Source organism: Prionailurus bengalensis, chromosome E4, assembly GCF_016509475.1.
Source record: "Prionailurus bengalensis isolate Pbe53 chromosome E4, Fcat_Pben_1.1_paternal_pri, whole genome shotgun sequence".
In the NCBI taxonomy this organism is placed as follows: domain Eukaryota; kingdom Metazoa; phylum Chordata; class Mammalia; order Carnivora; family Felidae; genus Prionailurus; species Prionailurus bengalensis.
In genome coordinates this window covers 44,195,762-44,221,328 of record NC_057360.1, presented here as the reverse complement: position 1 = coordinate 44,221,328, position 25,567 = coordinate 44,195,762, and the positions used below count along the sequence as shown (strand labels likewise).

The 25,567-nt window shown below is 50.8% G+C and overlaps 1 protein-coding gene across 10 annotated transcripts in view; it reads right to left on the bottom strand.

Annotated features, from left to right (window-relative positions):
* Window positions 1-2,769: 2,769 nt before the first annotated feature.
* The window catches only part of SRGAP2 (SLIT-ROBO Rho GTPase activating protein 2), a 235,075-nt gene continuing 212,277 nt past the window's right edge, over window positions 2,770-25,567 (bottom strand). For 2 of the 10 annotated variants that reach the window (XM_043569294.1, XM_043569295.1), the window contains exons 18-24: window positions 19,839-20,063; window positions 16,098-16,177; window positions 13,738-13,918; window positions 12,092-12,238; window positions 8,811-8,849; window positions 8,272-8,596; window positions 2,770-6,188 (exon numbers count right to left, since the gene is read on the bottom strand). In XM_043569294.1, the coding sequence (XP_043425229.1) occupies window positions 5,805-6,188; window positions 8,272-8,596; window positions 8,811-8,849; window positions 12,092-12,238; window positions 13,738-13,918; window positions 16,098-16,177; window positions 19,839-20,063 (1,381 nt within the window). In that variant the 3' untranslated portion in view covers window positions 2,770-5,804. Of the gene's footprint in view, window positions 6,189-7,532; window positions 7,628-8,271; window positions 8,597-8,810; window positions 8,850-10,969; window positions 12,971-13,737; window positions 13,919-16,097; window positions 16,178-19,838; window positions 20,064-25,567 lie in introns of those variants that run through there. The other 8 variants (XM_043569296.1, XM_043569297.1, XM_043569300.1 and 5 more) reach the window with 5 other exon arrangements.

Sequence of the window (25,567 nt, the reverse complement as noted above, 5' to 3'; positions counted from 1 at the left end):
TCCTATCCTACTGGGTCTTGACGTCACCCAACCTTCCTCATCGAGTTGATGTAAATATTTGTTGCTTTCTCTGCCCCTGCATGGCTAGAGCCTGTCACAGCCGCCTCCCCTGCCCGGCTCCCTAAAGGAAAGAAGGATGAGGGCGGGTGGGCACGTGGGAGGGGACGGCAGTGTGTACTCACCGTGTGCCAACACTGATGAAGGGCTGAGCGACGAGGCCTCAGAGCCCCGCTTCTTGCCACCCTCGTCGGTCAGCTCCTGCCATGAGCTTTGGGTGAGGAAAGAGGGCCTCCGCGGCCGGATCGGACTCTCCTCCCCCAAGTAGTGGGGAGAGAAGCCATGGGAGCAGCACCAAGCCACCGAGAAAAAGTGAACCCTGTGCCACCGGGTGCTGTCTTTCTGGGTATGGAAGAATACTTCACTCGTTCTCTGGACTCTCCAAGCCTCCTGCTCACCACTCCCTCCTACCCTCAGCTGAAGCCTTTGCCTTAAGCTTCCCTGAAACACAAGAAGCAACCGAAAGGGAGCCCCTTCATCTTCTTGCCCCCTCATCCACTGCCTGCCTTGCGTCGTGCTGCCTTCCCTCCAGTGAGATGGAAGCGCCTTTTCTCACGGCCACGGCCAGCCCTGACATTTGTCCTCTATGACTCACCCTCTCCGGCGCATTCCTTCTTCTCATCCTACTGGATCCTGTTCTTGAGCAAACATGCCTCAGAGATGCCCGTGAAAAAACAAATAAACAAACAAACAAAACCAGAAACCTGGTCCCTGCCTCCCTCTTGATGCTCCCATTTACAACAGCACCTTGACATGAGTTGCCAAGACTTCCTGACTCCGCCTTCCCTTCCCAGTGGCTGCCCAACCCACTCTACGTCCCATCTACGGGATGAGCTCCGGGTCACCGCAGAACGACTGCCACTCCAGCTGGCCTTGGGCAGCCAAGCCTCCCTTCCCGTTGACACACGTCCTTCACTTGGCATCTGTGACACTGTGCTTTCCCAGTCACCGAACTGTCACTTGCTCCCTCTATCCGTCTTCTTTGCCAGCTCCTTCTTCTCTACTGGGTTTCTAATTATTGGGATCTACTTTTTTTTCCATTTACACGCTCTCCCTGGAAACCTCGTAGTTTGAGTATATCCATAATGAAATAGGTCCCAAGTTTCTTTGCAGGCATCATCTGTCCCTAAAACCCCACATTCACGTATTCAGGAGTCTGTGTGATATTTCTACTTGGGTGTCGAGCGGTCAACTAACCCTCCCAGGCCCTGCAGAAACCTTGATTGGCTGTACTACTCCTTAGCCAGGCACTAACTACCTATCACATTGTTTCATTTTCGGAGTAACACTTGGCCTCTTTATCTGTTCTCCCTCAAACTGGACAGAAAACTCCATTATCTGTTTCTCCGGTTCAATACTTTACAACAGTGCTTGACGCACCGCGAGGCTCAGCGTTTGTTTACTGACTGATGAATGAGTCTTTGGCACATGTAATATGCCAGAGTTGCTAACCCCAGAGTAAAAAGAAGCTTCATATACCTATTGAGACCAACACTTAGAGTAGATAATCATTAAGGCCATTTCCTAAATTCATACCCACCTGGTCTCCTTTTATTGGTCTTTCTCTGGGTGGAATGGGTCTGTTTTCAACTGTGTTCATGGTCACTAGCTGCCACCAAGCTCCCATCAGAATATATAAAATGAATTAGGGCACCACCCCAAATGGCCCACCTTTGCCTTTTGGGCTCTCTGAAGAGGCTCGTTGGTCCTCCGCTCACAGCTTATAAACCAGCTCCATCTCACAGGTCACCACCCACACTCAGGAGAACTCACCCAGAGCACAGGGTGGCAGGACAGCCTCACCTTGACTTACCTAAGACCAAGGGACCAACAAGATAAGCTCAAATGTAGCTCTATTATTAAAAAGAGGGAGGTGGGGAGGAGAGACAACAGGCTGGAAGGGCATGAGACAGATGGAGGTGACAGGCCGGAGAGATGGAAAGTGTCCAGGGCTCAGGGTAGGAGTCCTGAACACTGGGCATCCCCTTGGATGAGAGATTTGCTCCCTCCCCAGGGGCTTCTGGTATTGGAGTAAGTCCAATAAAAATAAGTGTGGGCCCTAGGATGCATTTTAAATTGTTACCTTTGAATAACTTCACCCTTGAGCTGATGATCTGCTAGAATCAAAATCTACAGGGGAGAAAGCTTTTCCAGAATGCCCCACCGCTGTGCTCAACACCAGCAGCACAAGCATATGGGTCAGGTCTTCTCCCAGAGGCAGGGGGCATCCAGGGTCAGAATGATTCAGGGCTTTGCTCGGGGAAGAAATACAACAACCTTCAGTCACTCTTGGTTGTGGCTGGCAAAACCCGCAAGCCACCTGACAGGCCCCGCTCCTCCAAGTGGGGAAACCTGACCAGCGATAGAATGGAGAACTGTCCTCACTGAAACCAGGGTAGGTGGATTCTGGGGAGGAAATGGTTCTCATGGCAACAGACTGCGCCGTGATGAGCTGGGAGGCTTTCTACAAAACTTCTTAGGGCTAAATGGAAAGGCTGGGTGGGGTGGGGACGGCAGGGCGGGAATCCACATTCTAGATGCACCTGGCTGTGCTTGCTGGGAGGGAGAAGATGGTTGGCTCCCGAGCTCACGCATTTCTCCTGTTGCCAGGCAGGGCTCTGTCAGCACAGACGAATCAAATTCCCTCCTGGGCAGCTGGACTCCTGGATTGGAGATTTCAGGGAGGGGAGAAGGGATACGAACGGCAGCCTCGAAACCTAAAAACGTGTTTTATTTCGAAGTTGTGCTTTGGATTTTCCCCAATCCAACATCTGTTGAGTGACAGTCTCAGGTTCACACAAAGCATCTCCAAGCATACATACAATATTCCAGTTATCAACACTATTGTAAAGAATATGCCATCTTACACAAACGTGACATACAAGTCAGACGCCACAACATTGCAATTCCCTGGAAGATCTAAGCTTCCCTTATGCACGTGAAGTACACACACGCTGGCCCTTCCAGTGGTCTGTTCGTCCTGTTGCTGGCTTCATCTCTCCTCATCTCCTTGGGGAGAAACCAGGGCGCCCTGAGGAGGTTGGCTGAGACCCGTGTTTCCAGTTTCCAGGCTGCTGGCGGCAAACTCCTCTCTTTTCCAAATTGGGATGCTGGTGGCCCCACCCCACCTCTGTTCCCCAAAGACTGACCCATCAGAGTCCACACCAAGAGAAGGATCCATGCCTCAAGGGGCAGAGTGGGGCTCTCTGAAGCATCATGCTGGTTTAGGCAAGCAGATCGGAGGAAGACTGGTCTCCCTAGGCCCTGGATGGCCAGCTCCTTTTGGCTTCTCGGTGTAAACATCACAGTGTACAACCTCAATTCCAGTTGATCGCAAGGAGCTCTGCCGAGGACGCTCCTTCCGTGGGTTCCTAGTCCCCTGGACAGGTCCATCTCACAGGTGTCAGGAGCACCAGAGAGGGGAGGACAACTTGGCTCCCAGAGCTGGGGGTCGTAGGTGGCCACTCACACACCGTCTAGTTCATGATGCAGATCAGCAGACGGACACTGACCAAGGGGATGGTGGACACAAGTCATGTCCGAGGGCTGCAAGAGAAATCAGGCAGGAACAACAGAATAGGCCCAAAGCTTTGTCATTAAGAAAGCTTCGCTTTTCCTTTCTCAGACAGGAGTGTGCTGGAGGGAGGGGGTAAAGGGCAGGTATGGGTACCGATTCTGATCAGTTGGATCAAAAAGGAATGTAAAGTGAAGGGTGGGGGGTTCCATGCTCATCAAGGAAACAGATCCTTGGTTTCTATGAAAGCCCCTGTTGGCTTAAGACCTGCGTGAGTCCAGGTGATAGGTGAGGACAGGCCACGAAACCCAGCAACGAAACCCAAGAATGCAGAGGACCGTGGGTTACCTCTCACAGACTGACTCGCTTTACTCAAGGAGCTCTTCATTTCTCCTTTCTAGCTCTTGGGATAGTTTTCCTGGGGTTGCAGGTTCTCTCTCCAATAATTAGCGATTTCCCACAAAGCTCTCCTTCACACAGAATGAGGAAAATCCTACCACTTCCTGCACCACCAACTGCCAACTTCAAAATGTTGGTCCAAAAAGAATCTTCTAGGTTAAACATAAGGAAACTCAGATTTTCCTATCTGAATGGCAACCCACCACCTCTCCTGACCTATAGAAAATAAGGCTAAAAGTGTGGCTTTAAAAGCAGAAAACAGAGAAGAGGAATGAGCTTTAGCTTTAGCTCAAGTATCTGTCTGAGACTCATGAACCTGGGTGTGACTGTCCTCAGCCCTGCTACCGCTAGGAGAGCGTGAAGCTAGGGGGGCCGGAACCGGGGGCACCAGGTTTGGAGACCAGATTAAAGTATGCAAGGATAGATACCACTTCTGCTTTTTGGAGAAGAACCAGAAGAAAGGCCAAAGGAAGGCCAACATACTCAGCATCCAATTATCTATTTTGTTAGATTCCAGCCTCGGGAAGACCTTAGAGCCCATGGGGCCAAAGCTCTCTTAGTTGTCTTTATTTGGATAAAAGAAAACAGGTTTTAAGGAGTAATGTCTCTCTTTAATCTAACCAGGGCTCTCCAAGCCCTTGTTGGTCCCTGAAGAGAGATCTTGTAGAATAACCAAACTGGGGGGCGGGGGGGGGGGGGCGGGGGGGAGGTGAACTTAGGATATGTTTTCGTTCGGGAACAATTTGGGGGCTAGCAAAGCTGATTTTAATTTTTGAATAGGATCGTGAATTTTGTCTTAAGTGTCCAAAGTAAGTGTGAGGAAGAAGGGCCCATTTCTCACCTTTTCCAAACCTGCCTTAAACACAATAAACTCTCTCAAAAGACTCTTTACCCTAAAAGATATCAGCTATAAAACTGTATTATACAGGAAAATGTCTTAAATGGAAAATGGTCCATCAGAGACAAAGACAGGAACTCGAGAAATGTCTATACATTCAGAAAAACTTTAGAAGTTCTATAAAAAGATTGGGCTGTATTTCTAGAGGATGGAGGAGAGCAAAAGCAAACACCAATGACCAATTCACACCAATAGAGAGAAGACAGAGAGAAAGCCCCAACCCCAAACAGATTACAGGATCGGGTCTCATCCTGCTCAGTTTTTTATGATGGAGAGATTTCAAAGGCTAGGTTCTCTGGCCCAGACAGAACAAGATTTGTAACGGAAACAGAGACCCCTGGTGGCTGTTGTGTGAACTGCCACAATAACTTACAAAGAGACTGGTCTAGACCAGGAGAGGCTACACATGCCAGAGACTAGAAAAACGTGTGTTGTGTTGTGTTGTGGTGTGTGTGTGTGTGTGTGTGTGTGTGTGTGTGTGTGTGTGTAAAACGAAGAATGGACTATATATGGTTCTCTATAATCAGTACCCAAAACAAGATGCCACTGAGAGCTGGCTGTCGGTAGCCAACCATCTGGTCAGGCATCCCCTGTGTCTAAGGGGACAGAGACTTGAGCCCGTGTCCTCATGACTCGCCTTGCCAGATTTCACAGTGACCTGATAATGGAAAACTCTAACTCTGGCTAACCTAAGAACAGTATGTACTGCAGCTGGCTGGATTACGACAACGGGGGGAAGCAGAGGGCGGTGGGAAGGGCAGGGCGGGGTGGTAACGAGGGCTTCATTCTCAAGGTTTTGGGTGACGGGAAGGCTAATTCCTGCAAGAACAACTTAGAATCTAATTTTCAACTGAAGTCCCCAAGCTAGTTAAATAGGAAGATATTTTAATAATAGTCCCTCCAGTCCCTTTGTCTAGAACAATTAAATTATATCCCTCAGACAGTACAAGACTTGTCAGTGGACTGTGAGGAAGATGATGAGTTGACACCAGGGCTAGTGGCATTTGTTTTGGGGAAGACAGTGGGCTTGGGTCGCGTGGCTGGCGGCTTGACTGGGGCGGCCATCTTGATAGACTTGACGGGCCGGAAGGCGCAGGCGATGTCCCCAGCAGTACTGGCACTGCGCTGGAAGGCGGGCTCGGGGTCCTTGAGGAGCTGGGTGTGCAGGGGACTGGAGGGCTCCGATGTGGGGGCCACCACTGGGGAGGTTTTGAGGGGCTCCAAGGTGTCCAGAACCACATCAGGGGTGTGCTTGACACTGCTCTGCCGCTCTAGCTCCCGCAGCTCATTCAGGGCAGAGTTCATAGTTGCCTCAATATCCTGAAAAATAGGAAAAAGGAGGAGGTGAGGCACATGTCGGGAGAAGTCCCCAGGAATCCTATTTCAACGGCACAGGCCAAATCACGAAGAAAGCAACTGGAGGGAGATGTCCAGGTTATTTCACTTGGCCAAAATCCTCGAACACACCGATGCTCAGAATGTTGGGGTAGGAGAAAAAAGGGATTTTCATTATCATGACATTTTTTTTCCCCCTTTAGAAAAGAATGGCATAGATGTTATTTTAAATAGAGTCCTCAAGTTTTAGAGATAAGGCACTGAAATACTTCTGGGCGAAATGACAGGTGATCCAGCGGGAAGGGGAAAGACAGATGAACTAAGAGTGGCCAGGAGTTTGGTCATGGTTACAAGGGATTTGCTACCCAATTCTCTCCACTTTTGTATATATTTGAAACTGCATAATGAACGATTTCTTACAAAGTGGGAGGGATGAAGTATGATATTTGTTTTCTTGGACTTCAAAGCCAAAAGTTAAGAAGGGCCAAGGGCTTTAGAAAGGTACCCTGGCCTTGAAGATTCATCAGGACACCTCCCCGTGCCCTACCCCACCCCACTGGAGTGCCCAACTTGAGGAAGCCATTTCCTTCGACCCGTCACCATGAGAGGGGACCAAAGAGTGACCAGGAGGGGAAGCCAGAGCCCACGCAGGCGAATTACCTCCAGCAAGTCACAGTGGAACACCCCAGATCTCAGGAAATAATAGAACCAAAGATCCTTTGTCCACAGCCAGCTGCCCCTCGGGGAGACCTCCCAGCTCCCTCCCCGCTCCTAACCTCTCCACACACTGTGTCTGGAATCCCAGATCGCCACAGGGTTCCTCCCTGGCTCACATCGAAAGATGACATGTTCCAAGCAAAGGCTCTGGTTAAGGCGTCTTGACCCTAGGGGCGATCTGTGCTTTCTGTTGACAGTAATTCAATTTCACTCATCCCTCTGATGTTCTCAAACCTTCAAAATGCTCAGGAAGAACTCCACCATCTCCCTCCTCAGTCCTGCTTTATAGCTAGAGTCTGTACCAGCTGTGCACCTATTCTAACATTCCTATTAGCACCTGGCTCAGGAGGCAGCTGGGAGGATTCCCGCGGTGCAAGGCAGATCGCGGCCAAGAGCTGAAGTAGAGGCACAGAAATAGAGGGCTAGCAAAGCAAGAAATCTGAGGCCCGTAGCTTACTACGGTGCTGGCCAGGCACACCTTCCCTAAGCAGAGCATCACAGGTAAGCCAAGAGAGACCATACACAGCCTCTACTGCCCCCTGGAAGATAGGGTGAGGAGAATCTCGACTCAGAGGAAACGTAAAAGGGCAACAGGGAGCCCTCAGCTCCTACCTGGTCTAATGAAAATTATAGAGTTGGGAGAGGCGTCTGAATGAATTGCTTGGAGCGGCCCCGGTAGTCGGATTTTTAGAGGTGGGGCTGGATCGCTAATATTTCACGGAAAACAGAGACTCGTCAGTGTGGTACACACGTGGAAGGAGGGCCCCGTAACCAGGGAGCTCATCTCCACTGCATCGGGAGACGTGGGCTGGAAACCCTTCTGATACCCGAGCCCCCCGCGGCGGAGTGTTTAAAGCGACACGACCAGGAGGAGATTGTTGACTGATCGTCTGCCTCCCACTAAGGACCAGAGGTCGGCCTCAGGAAATGGGAGATGGGGGTGGGAAGGGTGATAAAAAAAATTACGGCCAGAACTACGTCTGAGCCTCAACACTTGGGCAGCTTCACAAAGCCTACCAGGCTCTCAAGACCCGAAACTTGGGCAGGGTGGCCTCTATCAAAATATTCTCTAACTATTCACTTTAAAAAGTACAACACTCTTGCAAATAGCCTGTGCATGACAAGAAGTCTGAATTCTTTTATTCTGTCTTGAAATCTTCTTCTTGGGGAGAGAGACAGACAAACTGCTTCGAAAGCTGCCTTTTTGGGCCCAGATGTCCAGCAGCCTCTGAACTCTGTGTGTGACGGATGAACTCCACTGTTTCAAGGCCCGTCGTAACAAATGCGGGCTCATGAAGCAGTAGTGACAAGCGTGGGCAAACCAGCAGCGTGTCCAGGTGCCCCCAGTTACCTGTGCAATGACCTCAGGGTCCACAGGCCGATGGTTATTGAAGCTCTTTGACCTTCCTGCCGTCACCGTTTTCCGGATCTGTGGACTGTCCAGCCGATTCTTCAGGGACGAATGGCGGCTGATGGAGTTGAGGCTCCCATGCCCACTGATGGAACACTTATCTGGCCCTTCCTTGGGGAGACTCTGGCTCATGATGGGCTGGGAAGATGGGCGGCAGCCAGCCCCCACCCCCGGGGAGGCAGAGTCAGTCAGGGAACTGCTCAGCCCATGGGTGTCGCTCCGAAATGTTTTCCGGATGCTCCCAGATTCTGGCCGCTTCCTTTGCCTTCAATCACAAACAGAAAGGGCGGTGTGATCGGGGAGCCCTGGCCCTGAGAAAGCTGGGACGGGTGAGAGAGGGCCGATGTTGGCACCCGGGGACTTCTGGAAGGAGAGGGACACACAGCATGTTGTCTCCTTGGCTTCACCTTCCCTTGCTCGTTCTGTGTCTCTGTTCCCCTGCCACCCCCAACCTGGGCAAAGGAGAAACGGATACTTACTTGGAGGTCGTGGGCTTTGAGTTCTCGAGATGTAAGGTGCTGCCAGGAAAAATGTCTGATTAAGTGAAAGTTTCTAATGGAGACAGATTCACAGAAAGGCCCCCTCCGTTACCTGCTTTGAACAGAGACCTAAGGCCCCAGGTAGGAGAGAAAGTCTCGCCATCACCAAGAAGGCAAGAGGAGAGTTGATTTTTCCAAATTCTAGCATGTTTCTTAGTCCAACGACAAGACTGTAATCATTTTGGCCTCTGGCAAGTGGTTGTCGTTGCTTCTCGTGCAGACAGGGAACAGAATATTTTTCAAGAGGCTTCAGTGCTGAGGAGTTAGGGCCAAGTTTGTGCTTTTCCTCAGGGTGGAAATACATCTCCGTGACCCTGAGTCACCCAGCCCTGGGCTGAACCCTGGCTCTCGGCCGATTCCCTTCAGACCACGGAGACTCTCAAAGAAGACGGCCTCGCAGAGTCCTAAGAGCACGGGTGTTGCCTACTGCTGAATAATTTCATTTGTTCTTGGAATCAGATTCTTGAGGACCTAAGTTAGGAAGCAATGCAACTTCGGGTTTGGGATGGCAGCTGGGCAGCTCTGATCTCGAGTCCACTAAGGGCAACGGAGGCTGAGGCAGGAGAGGAGATGGAAGAAGGGAAGGGAAGGTCCTGAGGCTAAAGGGCTCGTCTGTGTGGCCGAGCCGGTGTTCTAAGCCGGTCCTGGTCCTGCCCACTGGTCAGGTCTTTTCTATCGGGGTTTGGTGTGGAAGCTGGCATACGGGAGCCACGCCATGAAGCTGCCGGCTCAAGCAGTTTTAGCCTTGGGTATCAGCCACTCTGGAGCAGAAAAAGGATGTTCTGGGAGTCTTATGAGGCTCAGCTGAAACGACTCTTCCTCTGCAAAGTCTCCTCCCACGACCCCACCTCCAACAGCAGGCAGAAGCAATCACTCCCTCCTTTGTTCCCTCAGAGCTTTGATGGCACTGCCTTTTTAGCTACCTGTCTGTATGGTATTTACCTTGCCAGACTGAGCGCCGAGGCCAGGCACTGTCTTATTCATCTCTGAACAACCAGCACGGATGCTTGGCACAACAGTAGCCGCTCACTAAATGTGTGGAATTAAATTGAATGCCTCACCCGAATAACTCTTTGCTGATTTCCTTTTTCCACTTGAGGGTGGCTGACTCACAAACTGCTGAGGAGGCAGATTGTGGACTGGCTGGTGTGTGCCAGGTCCCTCACCGGGCCCCGGGGACACGAGGAGAGGAAGGCAGATTTCCTGGTTTCAAGATGCTCAGGCTGGTGGGGGATCTGAACGCATTTCGGGTCATGAGAGATACTCGGACTGCTGTGGGGATACAGACTAAGGGCATCTGACTCAGCCCTGAGGACCTCGGGGTTGTCAGAGGGCTTCCCCGGAGAAGTAAAATCTTCGGACTACGTCCTGAAGGGAGAGGGGGAGATGATCGGGTGAGGAGGCAGCAGATGTGAAGGTCCGGGGGTGCGAGAGAACTCGGGGCCCTTGGAAGGAGTGACGTATGGGGCAGGAAGTGAGGCTGGAAGGGCAGAGTCACTGCTAAGGGCAAGACACGCCCGGGGGCCGCCACTCAGCCACCGACCAGTGACCAGCGGGTGTCCCGGTCGGCCATGTCCTCTGAGCACCCCATCCTGACATGGCCAAGTAAGGAGTTCAAAGGGAACCGCCTGACTTTCCACCAGGCGTTCATCTTCTGACTGTTTCGGCTCATATCTTCTACAATTTCTTTGTACAAATGGCATCAAATACGTGATGGCTTAGAAACATGTACCTAACTAATTATTTAACTCTCCCTCCACCAACCGTGCCTTGGTTTGTGGGCTAATTACAGGCTTACAACCTTATGATTACAGGCTTATAATTAACATAGACTTGTAAATAAAGAAAAAAAAATGTGATGAGCCCACAGTTACTTTTTACTAGCTTGCCCTCCCAGCAGGGCACCACTTGCTGGAGGGAAATAGATAAAATCCTCAATCCTTTTTACTGGTCTGACTTAAATCATACCTACCCTCCGTGAGCTGAATCAGCGACTTCACTAACTGGAGGGCGAAAGAGATGGAAAAGAGACACGTGCCCCAACCACGCCCCCTGCTACCGTCTGGTTGGAAAAAAGCCAAGAGATCGGGGCGACCTGGTGCGGTTTAAAAACAACAAGCATCTTTTATTCTCCTTCCAGTTTCAGTGTCCAGAGGCTACGGTGAACAGGTTTTCAATGTGCAGATCATTTCATTCCTCCAAAGCCAGAGGGGAATAAAAACTGTACATCATCTGCAATCCACATTCATCAGGAACACCCTGGGGCGCGTCATCCCGCTGGCACGGGGCCAAGTTTCAGGGTCTGGCGGAAAGAGGTCTGTAGGCTTTGGGACTTGGTGTCTGGCCCCTTGAGATGAGATTAGTTCTCCAATAACCTGAATGTCTCTAGGGGAGGCAGCAGCACACAGGCGTGGAATCCCTCCAGCCGGCCAGATCGGGTGTGGGCGGAGTGAAAACCCTTGGGATGCTGCTCACAGCCACAATGAAAGCTGGGGGGGCAGAGTTAAGAGCCTGCCGGACAGGAATGGGAATCTGCAAAGGGACTGATAGGGGAGGATGACACAGGGCTAAAGCAACAGGGAAAACATGGACAATTCCTTCCACTGGTATGAAGGGGCAGAAGGGAGCTGGGGGGTTAGGCAATGAATAAAGAGCTCAGGACGAAGCTTTCCTTGGGGGGCAGAGTGGCCTCCTTTCCTCCACAGGGTGAATGCAGGACACGGTGAGAGAGAGACACATGGTATCTACATAAACCCCTCTGGGGTCACGTGAGCCTAGTGGAAGACACACAGGATGTTGGCTCTTTGGACAGACAAGGGCCAGGAAGACGTCAAAGACTATTATTTGAGCAAGAATCGGAAAAGAGAAGGCACCTCCGAGAAACAGTCCAAAACCAAGTTGCAGAATGTGACCAAAGCTTTGGCCAGGTTTTAGTGGTCAGACAGCCGGGGAGGCCCGACCCGACAGATGCTGTGGAAACCCAGCGTGGGGCACCCTTCCACAGCACGACAGCAGCCCGCTGGAGCCCGGGACCTGCCCGCAAGGCCCGTGGAAGCTTCCTCAGCCCTGTCCGCCTTGCGGCAGCAGTGAGCGCATGCAGAGTGTTAGGCCCAGGGGCTGGGAGCCCTACGCAGCACAGGAATGGAGAGGGGACGAGGCCGGAGGGGGAGGCTGGGCGTTGCAGGGCATTCAGGGAGCAGAAAATGAAAAGCAGAGCTTACTTGTTGATGTTTGCAAGATAAATATCGGCTACATGACCCCCACTGGGACAGCTGGCCCCCGCTCTGGCTGTCACCTTTTCTTCAGGTGGCTCAGAAATGACCTCAATCTCAGACTTGGGGCTGGACCTCTCCACGACACCGTCCTCGCTGGGGAAGGGGCAGGCAGGCAGGGAGGAGGGGAAAACAACAACAACACAAAAAGCAGTGTTAAATCGGCAAGATGGCCCCCCGACACACACGCGACCCCGCCACAGCTTGGAGGCGGCAGTGACACCAGGCTGGGCTAGCTCTGTGAGAGGAGGCAGGGAAACCTAAGGGCCTTAGGAGGGTCACTTAAATAAAAATAAATAATCCCGCCGCGTGGTGCGGGATCCTCAGCTCCGCAGGAAGGCCGGGCTAGGGGACACCTGGATGCGAGGCATGTGCCTTCTACCCCGCTGCTTTTCCGGGCACAGCGGTGCCGGGGCCACCTCCCGGAGGAGGCGGGCCGGTCCAGGGTGCGGTTTATCTGCTGAGGTCCCGGGCACTGCCCGGCAAGGACAGGCAGGTCTGCGGTGGCTCTGGAGATGCCGGCGTTGAGGCAGGACACCGCCACACTCTGTCGTAGTGCATCTAGCCCAGCTTAGAGCGTCCAAGCCGGTCCCAGGTCACTCCACAGCTCTCCCGGCCCCTCTGGCTACTGATGACAAAGGAAGCCCCTTCTCCCCCACAATTCATCTTCTCTCGGTCCTGTAGTGAAGCCATAATGCTAAATTTGGGAGGGTCCTGTCCACGCACAGATGGCCACCGGGTTTGCGATGTTATCAACAGAGGGAGGATCTCCCTGCAGAACGAGCCGGGGAGAGGCTGGGAGGGTGCAGACTCATTCAGGATATCAACCTTTAAAAAATAATATTAAGGGAAGGACTAAAAACACTGACAGCATCGCATCCACGGGTAGGGAGGCAGGGGCAGAGGCAGGGCAAAGGGGCAGGGGGGCAAGCTTGGGAGGGCCATGGGGTAAAAGCCCTCCTGCCCGGGAGACATTGCTTCAAAGAGTAGGAGCCAACCAACAGCCCATCTGATGAAGTCTCTCTGGGACCAGTTCACGTTCCCTTTGCTCCCTGACACCCTCTCTCCTCCTCTCCCTGTCTTTCCCCAAGTCAACCCCAGTTAAATGAGCTGGCTCCTTTCCACAAGGCTGCTTAAGCTAGATTTCTTCTAGAAAAGGAAAGCATCACTTTCATTTGCAAGTGGAAAAGTGCCATCGTCATCGTCATAGGTGGCCCAACTGGTTGCAGTGAGCAGGGTTGTTTTAAAAAAGAAAAAAAAAAAAAGAAGTAAAAATGTTTTCCCACTCTGAGCTTTCCAGAACAAAAATGTAAGTGGTCAAACAATCACCCCTCATTATCACTCATCAGGTCTAAATGTGGATGAGCCTGAGGGCTGGCAGGTTTCCACAGTGAGTGGGGGTGGGTGAGGAGTGATCTGCAGGGGGAAGAGATGGAAAAAACAATCCTCCACTTAGTCTGTGGGGGGGGGGGCGTCTTTCAAGGCCGGTATTGGTGCCCCCTGGGGGTTGGTCTCCCTCACCCTCCTATGGAGCCAGAAATAAAGTCTCCCACAGAGCAGCCAGGATGCGTGAAGGTGCAGGGGGCCCAACGTACGTGTCTTGGACCACGATGTACTGATGGGGGATGAGTCCGTCGATGCCATTGTGCCGGCCTTCCCACCAGTCATCGGAGGCCCGCTGGTAAAGCAGCAGGGATGCCCCCTTCTTGAAGGACAGCTCTCGGGCTGTCCGGCCCACGTAGTCAAACTTGGCAATGGCCTCGATGGGCTCACACTCTGAGAGGGGCAGAAAAGAAGGAAACACATGTTGTTGAGACCCACAGACTCAGGAAACGGGGCGGAAAACCCCAATTAGCTGAACTCACACTGGCAGGAAGATAGCCCAGCGTGACAAATAAGCCACGGATGATCTATGTATGAGGCAGGGGATTCCCGCATAGACAGTGTGGTGCCATCAGCCTGAAAGCACGTGTGCACCCTTAACTGCCTTTGGTCATGCTGTTCCCCCCACCTGGAATCCCTTTCTCTCTCACCTTCCTGATGAAACACACTGAGTCACAATTTAAATGTCAGCATTAAAAAACAAAACAAAACAAAGAATACTTTATTGTCTCAGCAGTTTCTGTGCAACAAGGAACCACATGTACAGGGTGGGAACCTTGTCTTCCTTGTGCAATCTGCCTCCTGGGAAGCTCGTCACGCTGCCCAAGAGGCTGAGCCCCACTCAGGGCAAAGGAGGCCTAGAGTAACTTCTCCGGTGCTTACACAGCTGTTTATGCCAGCCCCTATCACTGAACTTGCCATCCTGTATTTGTAAGCATCATTTCTTTTCTGATCATCAAATAACGCCACTAATTGTAGAACATTTATCATATTGTACTTTAAATACAACAAACTTTATTTATGTTGTCCATTTCCCCTAGTGGAACATGAGCTTTTAGTCTCCGTGGGAGAGAATAACTCACCCAATCAACTTTCCAAGGAGCTAAAAATATGGAAATATATTATTGTGGGTAATGCATGGAAAATTTACTTAAAATTAATTTGAAAATTAAAAGGGGGTTACAAATGCAATATTTAGTTTTATTCTGTGTGAGCTTCCAGTCTCCTTGTCTGTTAGAAAGGGATAACAATAGTGCCTTTTTCATGAAGTTGTTACGAAGAGTCAATATATAACAGTTTGTGAAAGCACTTAGAGCAGTGTCTGGCCTGCAGTAAGAATACGTCCACGCTGGCCATTGTTATTGTTGTCATCATTACCACTATCTGGGCCGAGCCGCAGGGAGAGGTCAGAGAGCAAAAAAGAAACCCCCCTGATCTTAGTCAGGTACTCTGAGTAGTGGACAGAAAGGCTGCTTACAGGCAAGACCACGCCTAGGCAGCAGGATGGTTGGGCCTGCTCCCGGAAGGGCCGGGCTGGATATTTCGCTACTGGAGGCAGACCAGAGAGGGCCTGTCTAAATATCCCAAATCTCAGTTCTGTGCAGCCTTGGGCATATCACTTGACCTCTCTGGCCTTTGCTTTCTCAACTGGAAAATAGCAGCTCTATTTCACTAGGATTAAGAGATAAGACACACAAAGCTTCTAGCAGGAACAAATTTCCCTAGTTCACCCAGTCTCCTCCTGTAATGGGGCAGATTATCATATTGATCCATCTGACTTCAGCATCTAAATAAGCAGCCTTCATTTTTTTTTTTCTCCTTTAAAAAGCTCCGCAGGCTGTGCCATTTCGTTCTCATGCCCAGAAAATTCTGAGGCCCCTTGTCAGCTGCTGAGACTTCCAAGAGCCCGAGTGGTCCAGAAATGGAGGTGCGGAACTGTTGGAAGGAGGGGAGGCGTGCTGGCCGGACAGACCCTAATCAATCACGGGCGCTGCCGAGGGGCCCGCGGTGACAGCTGTGCATTCCACCTCTCGACGCACGCCCGCCAGGCTGCACGGCGCTCGCACGTCTGTACTTTGGAAAGGGTCAATTTTTCCAGTCGGCAGGCGTGAAAGCGTGTGGTTTCTGCATCCTGCTTCCCACTCCCCCTTGGCTTGCTTCTGTTGGGCTCTTGGCACCCAGCTTCTCTCCTCCCCAGGCTCACTGTTTTTTCAAATGAACTCTCCTTGATTTTGGTCTCCAGCTACCTGGCAGGAGTCTGGGCTGTGACAGGGGACCAACATCAGGCAGGCGAGACAGGCAGGCGAGACAAGGAGCTAGGAGGTATGCGAGGGGCAGGGAGCTGGGGCGAGAAGCTTGAAAGGCTCTGAAAGGTTTCACCTCTGGTTTAACACAGAGACCATTCTATTTGAGAAGGTAGGCTGTCTCTCCATGAAAAGGACGGACAGGGGGGCCGCTGCCTGTCTTTGGGGCACTGCTGGGCAGGAAGGTGCATCCGGAGCACAGGCTACATCAGCTGTTCCTTCGGCTTCCCGCCCGGTGACCCCACTGCCCAGGACGCGGGGCCTCGTACCGTCATCGCTCGTGTGGTGCTCTGCGGTCACATCCTGGGTTGAGTCCTCAGCCGAGGTAGTCTCTCCGTGAGGGCTGTCACTGCAACAGAAGCAACAGTAACGGGGGCCTGAGCCCTGGCTGACCAAATTCTTGTCTTCTCCTTCCCGCAGCTTCCCTGGAGCAAGGGCGCAGAAGCTATTTCACGCTCTCTGCATCCTGACCGGACACTACAGACATGTGTTGATAATGAAACGCGAGGCTCCTGAGTTTCTCTAGCCCGGGCCCTGCAGCAAAAAACCACTCGACACTGCCTGCGACTCACAATATCCGGAGACAGAGGGAAGCCCTTTTGAATTTATAAAATAAGTCTTTTTGAAAATACACAACAACTCAACTCCTCAAGGGCCATTTCTCTAGGTGAACTAGTCCCTGGAGGGAGCACGTGGAAGAAAATACGAGGTTTTTGCATGGGACGCAACAGGAGCTGGAAACCAGCCCTGGCGCTTGGTATCTGTATGACCCTGAGCAAGGGAATGAATCTCTTTAAGCCTCAACCGCCTAATCAATGAATTGAGGATAGTGGTCTGTACACCTCAGTTGTGTGAGGATAAGTGGTCTTCCTTTCCTTCTTTCTCATTTTGCTTATGTCTCTGGGCTTTGTGGTTTGGTCTGTGTACTGGTGCGAGATGGGAGGTGAGTCGGCAGGAGAAGAGTCTGCTGTGGGCTGGACTCTGCGAGAGGGCGGGGCACGGAAGCTGGTCAAGTTCCCAAACAGTTCAGTGAGTCTAAAATCATACAGGGCTGAGAATCAAGAATGGCCAGGGAAGTCACTTGGAAAGTTGTTTCTTCTCCTGGTCTTCCGGCTCATGGACATCAGAGTGGACGGGGATGGGTACCAGGAAGTTCTAACTTCCTGAGAAATAGACAAGACCCCTGTTCATTTCTAAAGTTTCTTCCTCTGGCAGTTGGTAGTAACAAGGGAGCCTTTCCAGGCAGTTCTATGGAAGTATCACCACCTTCTCAACCCTACCACCTGGCCTCATGGTTGCTGCTTTTGAGCCTATAGCCTCTCCCTCCACTTAGGATGGGTCTTTCACTCCAGAAAGTTCCTCAAAGACCAGGGAACCAGTCTGGAACTCACCCCACATGACACAAGTCAGTTCCAAGGAGGCTCTTCAGACTCCAGAGAACATTCTGGGAGAACATCAACAGGGATTCCTCCTTATCAAAAAATGTGGGCATAAGTTTTCACAGGTTTACTGGGCCTACACACTGTGGGCACTATTTGCTGGGCCTACAAGCCCTCTGATGAGTTTCAGGACATTCTAGAAGCCCTCAGGCACCAGGGGTACACAGGGCAAAGGCTCAGTTTCCTCCAGAGTTCCAAGTTCATTTATGTGGCCATCCACTAAGGCAGAAGTTCTCAAACGCCAGGGAGTCCTGGATGGGTTGTTAAAAGCAGACTGCTTCACCCCTAGAGTTTCTAATTCTCGAGGGCCAGGTGGAGCTCAGTTGTCTGTATTCCTAACCAGTCCTAAGTGACGTAGGTGCTGTGGGTTCAAGGACTCCTCTCGGAAAACCACTGCTCTAACGTAAAGGCGGGATGATGCTTTTTAAGGTCCCTCCTAGTGCTAAAATCCTACTCTCAGCTCTACACCCACACCTCAGCAACACCTCAAGCCCGCCAGCACCTGCGGTCTGGGGAAGCCCAGCAGGCCAAACAGCAGGTGGTCCTGGGAAACTGGGTTCTAGTTTACGGCTGGAGAGCGTGGTGAAGTGGGACTAGCCTCCCTGCTTCGTAGCTTCAGGGAGACCAAGTGCCCGGGGCCCCCTCTTCCTGGCTCTTCTGGTCTCCTGGGTTCTCAGGCTCTGGCACCCCCTTCTGCCACCCCTCCCTCACCTCCTTCATCCATCTGAGCTCACTTCAGGCACTTCTTCCTGTTCCCAAAGAAGAGGAGAGGATGGGAGCCTTCTGAGTGGGTGTGAGTCCAGTCGTCAGATGGTCCTTCTTACCCAAGGTCACCTGCCCTTGATCCTCGCAGGCTTCTGGCCTCCCACCCAGTCTGTGGTAGTAACACACCCTGACTAATCTGGTGTTTTTTCCAGAGGCTGTTAATAAATGTCGGATGCATGACAAACAGCAGTTGGCCTGGGAGAATGCTTTGGAGAGAACTGGCAGAAGGTGTCCTCCCCTTCTGTGTCCCTGTGAGCCACCCTCGCCATGACTCTGTCTGCTCCGCTGGGCTGGGACTGGGGGAACAGGGCTGAGGGGGGCTCTGTGTCCTGGGATCGGGCCAGAGATATTTGAGAAGTGAGGGCACACTTTTGAAAGAAGATAAAGCAGGCCCTGGGAACACTACTCCACAGTTTCTCAACCCTCATGCAAGAGAGAAACCAACTCTCCAAGTCACATAAACAAAGACAGCTCCTTGGAGCACACCTGAACAACATTCCGTGTCCTCACCGACCATCTGTCAGTGACAAAAAGCCTTCTCTCCAAGCTAGGAAGTATAGGTTTCTCCAGCTCGGACCCAGATGCTGGGATCCGCGGGATAGAGGACAAGATTGAACCCGGGGTATCAGTGGTATTTCTCTACTCACAGACAAGTGAATACCACTTTCTTCACGCCTCAGGCAGAAGGCTCCTTCTGTGGGGATCAGAGAGAAGCATGGACCCACTGGCCTCTAATTAAGTGAACATCCTCTCCTGTCCTCCCCTACCTTACTGGAGAGCAGTGGGGCTGCTGAATTGGTTCCAGATGTTGAATTCAGATGGAATCCGAATTGGGCTGGCTCATGCTTTCAGCCCAGGCTGAAGCACGATTCGGGGGAAGAAGGGAGGGGAAGGAGCAGGTAAGGGATGTTAGGGAGCAAACGACAGAGGTGGTTGCCTTTGTGTTTGGTAGGGAAAAAGACATTGTAAGTGGTACCCTGGGTGCAGTGTGGGGTCCTGGACAGTGCCCTGCACTAAGACACAAAACAGCATGGTTAGAATTCCCACCCCTAAGGTGGCCTGAAAGGTTGTCACTGACCTCTCTAGGTTATAGTCATTTTATCTGTAATACGGAAATAGTGATTGGTCAACTGTGTAACACAAGGGTCTAGTAAAGATGAGCCCTAGGGATTCCTTTTATATCTCTGTTCCCAGGCTAGGTCATGAAAAACCTTGCCCCACAGGATTTAATCCCGCTTTAGGATGGAAGTGGGCCTAACCTGCCGAAAATGGAGCTTACCTTACCCCTTTTTCTCCTCACAGATCTCTGCAATCATTCTAAATTATCATTGTTCAAACTCACAGCGAGGAAATTATGCCTCATATCTAAGTTCTTCGCAATAAGGAAGAAAATCTTACTTCTGCGGACCCGGACCCAGGCCTGTCTGTGTCTCTCACCACACACGGCACGGACATGGAGCCTGAGAGGCACTGCTGACTGATGAACAGTTGTTCTAAATACAACTTTACAAACTTTCTTTTCCTGGAGATTATTAACCCTCCTATTATTGTCGCCACTGTTTTCCAGAATGGTTCCTCAAACTCATAAAAAACAGGGTAGTGGCACAAAGTGGCACTCACTCCACAGGTCGGGTCGAGGTGGGGCGCTGCCTGCACCGTCCCCAGATCCCGGCAGCTTGGACCGCCTGGGAGTGCGAGGCTGGGGGGCTCTGGGTGTTTCCCCTGGGTCTCGCTTGGCCATCTGGCTCCCACACCAGCGTGCAGTGGGGACTCCCCCTCCCCACCCTCTGGCCCAGAGGCCCCTACCAGTAGTCCTCTGTGCTTCCTCCTCTGCTGTAGACGGGGCCCTCCAGCTCCCTGGGGGTTGGGAAGATGTTCTCATGCTGGATGATGGTGGTTTTGATCAGCTCATTCACGTGGGCTTGGCAGGACACCTGGTCGTGGCCCTCAGGCACTGACATCAGTGAGGGCCCGAAGCAGATGGCGAGGTTGTAGGGGTCCATCATGTTCTCTTCACTGAACTGTGATAAACTGGAGGAGAAGGGAAGGGGGCAAGCTGGAAAGCTCTCGCATGAATGCCCAGAAAACACAATCGTGGGAGGCAATGCCAAGAGCAAGAGCAGAAGCTCCACAAATTGCCACCTGCCTTCCTGGGCATCAGAGCCCTTCTAGAAAGTCTGGGGGGAGAAGAGAATGACCACCAGGACGGTCATTCGGGAGCCACCTCCTTGCAGGTCTCTCCCCTCCTCCCTCTCCAGCTCCCCCTTCAAATCCTACTTGTCACCCCTTCACGAGCCCCGCTCCATAACTCACCCACCAAACCCACCCTGCCTCAAGAATACGCCACTCTGCACAACCGGTATGGCTCCCACACGCCAGCCCCCGAAGCTGCCAGCGCAGATGGAGACCCTCAGGCTGCCCTCGTAATGACATGGTCAGAAGACACAGGCACTGTGTGTTGTGTACCTCCTTGCACAGCAAAATAATCAAATTACTAGGGATATTCCATTCCAAGCTCTAGACGTATTTAAAAACATTGCCACCCAATTAGCTTTTGTATCCCGTCAAGCAAGTGAATTTCTTTCTGGAACAGCTAATGTAATTGTTTTCCATTTTCATAATATCCTCTATTATTACAATCAAGATTTATTCAGGAAAAGGTCAGCATGCTGCTCAGTTTATGCTCAGGCTTTCTCTGGATGCAGTCTGACTTCGTCATTGGGTATTTATTTTGGGAAGTCCCCTTTTCAGCCAGCAGCTGCTCTGGCCACACCTCCAACCTTGGCCAAGGCCCCAAACCCTTCAGGGAGACCCTGGGTCTCATCGGCCCTCACCGGTCTCTGTTTGTCCAGGCTGATGGCTTGGCCAGCTCTGGGTCTGTACCCCCCGCCCCCAGCCCTAGGGTGCGGAACTGTGGGCTCTGCTAAGGAGTCCTGCCTCCCTGATGGGCATCAGCAGGAGGTCCCCGGCCCCTGATTCTTACAGCTCTGAGGAAAAACCAAATCCCTCTGATGCCGAACCAGAGGCCTGAGACTCAGCTGTCTTCGTCTGAGTAGGCGTTCTTCAGAACCGGACAGAGTTCATTTCTAGTGTATGCTGCACCCAGACTCAAATTACCAAGCTGGTCTCTCTCACCCAATGGTTCTCTCCTCTACTGAAGATTCACATACATCTGTCCGCTTTGGAGAATCGGTGCAGGACAAAAGAAGCGGTACGATGGATGTGAACAGCTATCACGGGGGGAATTACTGTCATGGTTGAGAGTCAATGTTCTCTAGGACTTAGTCAACGTAGGGAGGCCAGCGATGTGTTCGGTTATAGATCTCAGTGGCTGGACTGCTTCATAGAAGGTCTTAAAGGCTAAATTTTACAATCCTTCCCTGGCTCCTGAGTTAATAGAGAGCTGGGATTCAGAAAAGGCCGGGAGAAGTTTCCAACTCTACTTTTTGGTCAAACAAACGTTGGAGAGAGATAGGAGAGATAATTACCTTGGTAACCACAACAGGGACAAGGAGGAGGAAGGCCATGTTTCTTTAGTGCGAACTGATGACATTTGGTAACATGGAAGAAAACCAGTCATTTCTGGGGAAGCCTGGCAGTCAAAAGGAAACAAAGTCTAGCTCCAAGAGCCCCAGCCCAAAGCCTTGTAAGAGAGGAGAAACCTTGCCAAGTCTCCTAAGGGAAGGACTGTTCAATTCATAGGTGGCTGCAATGACCATGGGCTTGAGGAGGACACATCTTCATGGACTAGGGTCTCAGGGACCAGATGCATTTCTTACTCTCATTAAAATCTAAACCAAGATCCTTCTCTCTCCTCCAATCTACAATGGGAACACCTAGGTTTAGGGGGAAAGCCATGATTCTTAACTATTTGGGGGGGTCACGGCCTCCTTCAAGAATTTGACAGAAAGCAGAGATTCTCTCCCCAGAAAAATTCACATGTGTACACATACAGACGCATTTCATATACAACATAATGGTGCTAATAATCCACGAAGGCCCCAACGTCCATATCCAGTATAGGAATTCAAATACTGGATTTTTATTGAAAAAAAACCAAAAAAAACAAAAAACAAAAAAACCTAAAATGGGTAACAGTGGTAACAGCGCCATCTTTAAACATATTTTTTTTGGTGTCAACTTATATAATGCCATCTCTTCTAAGAATTGTACTATATTTCTATAGCTTCTATCTATAATACTAGTGAATTCTTCTAATTGATTCAAACTCATCTTTTGTGTATCTTAACAAGGTTCAGCATAGAGATTGAGAACATAGGCTTTTGGGGAGGAATGAAAAAAATCAGGATTAGTGTGGGAAACTTGTTTTTTATCATGCCCTTTTCTGGACTTTTTACCTTTTAATGACGCACATTTGTCTCTTAGATTAAATTTTTTTTTTTTTCAACGTTTATTTTTATTTTTGGGACAGAGAGAGACAGAGCATGAACGGGGGAGGGGCAGAGAGAGAGGGAGACACAGAATCGGAAACAGGCTCCAGGCTCCGAGCCATCCGCCCAGAGCCTGACGCGGGGCTCGAACTCACGGACCTCGAGATCGTGACCTGGCTGAAGTCGGACGCTCAACCGACTGCGCCACCCAGGCGCCCCTATCTCTTAGATTAAATTAAGAGAGAAAAACAAAACGTCTGAAGAATTTTAGAGTCAATGAGACCTGGTTTTGAGTCCTGGTCACATTGCTTATCAGTTCCACGACAGTGTTCTAGGTTCCAAGTCTCTTCCTTATAAAAGAACGTACCTCCTTTGTGGGGCTGATACAAAGTTTAAATGAGCAATTATACACAAACCACTGAGCACTGTGCCTGGCACATAGGTGGGGCTCAATCAATATTTTCTGTAATTATACTATCCTAATTGCTTCTTGATATAAGGCCCTCGATTCTAGTCAGAAAATGGGAAGCAGGGCTGTCGACATTTGCCAGCAGTTGATTTATAGGAGTCTAGCCACCTTCTTCTCCTGACAGGCACCATCAAGCCGAGGACTCCAGATCCCAACATCGAAGGCTTAAATCCTCAGGGAGAACACTAAGCTTTCGACAGACAGTTTTAAATACATGACATTTCACTTAAAAACCTTCCGCTTCACACGCCCCAGGGGTTTGATTTGGCAACAACCAACAGACTGTGGGTAAGATATTACACATCAGGGTTGATCTTAGGTCTGAAAGGGATGAAGAGAAATTGTGTTATTCACCATGACCCCAGGCGAAATGTGGGGCCGAGAATCCATCAGGCCTTTTAAAAGCTTTTCCAATAGGAGATACTACAACTTCCCACTCTAAATCCGTGATTTAACAGCCTTCCCTGACTTGGCCAAAAGGCTTTCTAAGAGACGAGAAGTCAAGGTAATTCTGGCTGATTTTTTCTCATAGTCCTTCAAAGGCATCTGCTCACTCCCTCCGCCTGTAACGCCACCTGTCAGCATCCTCACGCTCCCCGCATCTGTTAAGGGACTTGCCTCTGCGCCCTCATGTTCTGCCTTCCTTCCCCTCGCAGTGAACTCCATCCTCTTTCTCCAGCAAGAATATCACTCCCACCATTGCCCTTGCTCTCTCTTCCATCATTGGTTTTTCCTCTCCATTGGGTCATTCCCACCAGCATGCAAACATGCAGTGATACTGTCCATCTGAAAAAAAATTCTCTCTTAACCCCATATCCACACCTGTCCCATTTCTCTCCTCTCCATAATAAAACGATTTGGGAGTTGTCTGTACCTGTTGTTTCTGGTTCTCTGATTCATCTCCACCTCTTTGGTTATGGACTAAATTGTGTCCCGCTCCCCAAATTTCTATGTTGAAGCCCCCCCCCCCCGCCACCACCATGTGACTGTATTTGGAGAAAGGGCCTTTAAGAAGATAATGAAGGTTACATGAGGTCATAAGGGTGGGTGCCTAATCCCATAGGACTGCGGTCCTTATAGGAAGGGAAGAGACAGCAGGGCTCTCCCCGTGTGTGCACAGAGGAAAGCCATGGGAAGACGCAGAGGGAAGAGGGCCATCTACAGGCCAAGGAGGGTCCTCATCAGAAACCAACCCTGCTGGCACCTTAATCTTGGACTTCTAGACTCCAGACCATGAGAAAATGGGTTTCTGTTCCTGAAGGCACCTGGTCTGTGGTATTTTGCTATGGCAGCCCTAGAAGACTAACATACCTTCTCTCTCGCTCCCTCCCCCTCTTTATTGTGGTAAAATATACAATTTACCATTTTCACCATCTTTTAAAAAAAATTTTAATGTTTATTTATTTTTTTAATTTTTTTTTTTTAACGTTTATTTATTTTTGAGACAGAGAGAGACACAGCATGAACGGGGGAGGGGCAGAGAGAGAGGGAGACACAGAATCAGAAGCAGGCTCCAGGCTCTGAGCCATCAGCCCAGAGCCCGACGCGGGGCTCGAACTCATGGACCGCGAGATCGTGACCCGGGCTGAAGTCGGACGCTTAACCGACTGAGCCACCCAGGCGCCCCAAATGTTTATTTATTTTTGAGAGAGAGAGAGAGAGACAGAGAGACAGAGAGACAGAGAGACAGAGAGACAGAGAGACAGAGCATGAGCAGGGGAGGGGCAGAGAGAGAGGAGACACAGAATCCGAAGCAGGCTCCAGGCTCCATATCCCCTCTTTCTCCCCTTCCCTCAGCCCCTGGCTACACAAGTCTGCTGTCCCCACTGACGTGCCTGTTCCGGACATTGCACACAAAAGGAATCACACACTACGTGGTCTTTTGTGACTGGCTTCTTTCGTTCAGTGTGATGTTTTCAAGGGGCATCCACGCTGTAACATGCCTCAGTGCCTCCCTCCTTTCTATGGCTGAACACTACCCCACCGTATGGATCTACCACATTTTTTTTTTTACCCATTAGCAGCACCCCTTCTCTCCTGAACCCACAGTCAGGGTTTGACCCCTTCCACTCCATCAGCATAACCCCCTTCAGGGTCACCAATGCTCTCCCTGCTGCTAATGTAATTCTTAGTCTTTTTCTCAGCTGACCTGTCATCACATTTAACTCTGTTACCACGCCCTCTTCAAAATACTTGTCTACGTGGCTTCTGGGACACCGGTTTCTCTAGGTTCTCCTCCATGCCCATGGCCCACTGTCACTTGCTCAGTGAAGCATCTGCTGAGCACCGGATGTTAAAGAGCAAACTCTCACCCTGACCCCTGGTACGCTCCACTTCCCTTACCTGCTTCATATTTCTCCATAGCACTTATCTTCTGACATGTGATATGTGTACTTATTAGTTTGGTCTGTCTTCTTCCAATAGAACATAAACTCCACAAGGGACTCCATGGGACGCCTGGACTGTTTGGTGCACTCTTAGATGGCCAGCAACTAAAACAGGGCCTGGCACACAGTAGATGCTTAATAAATATATGTGAAAAAAATGACTAAGTAAGTATGTGAGCAGCTGCAGATCTCCGAAGACAAGCCAACCACAACTCTACTTGTCCATCTGCGTGTAGAAGCCAAAACACTCCTCGTGAAAGGCAGAAGAACAGCCCAGACAGAATCTTC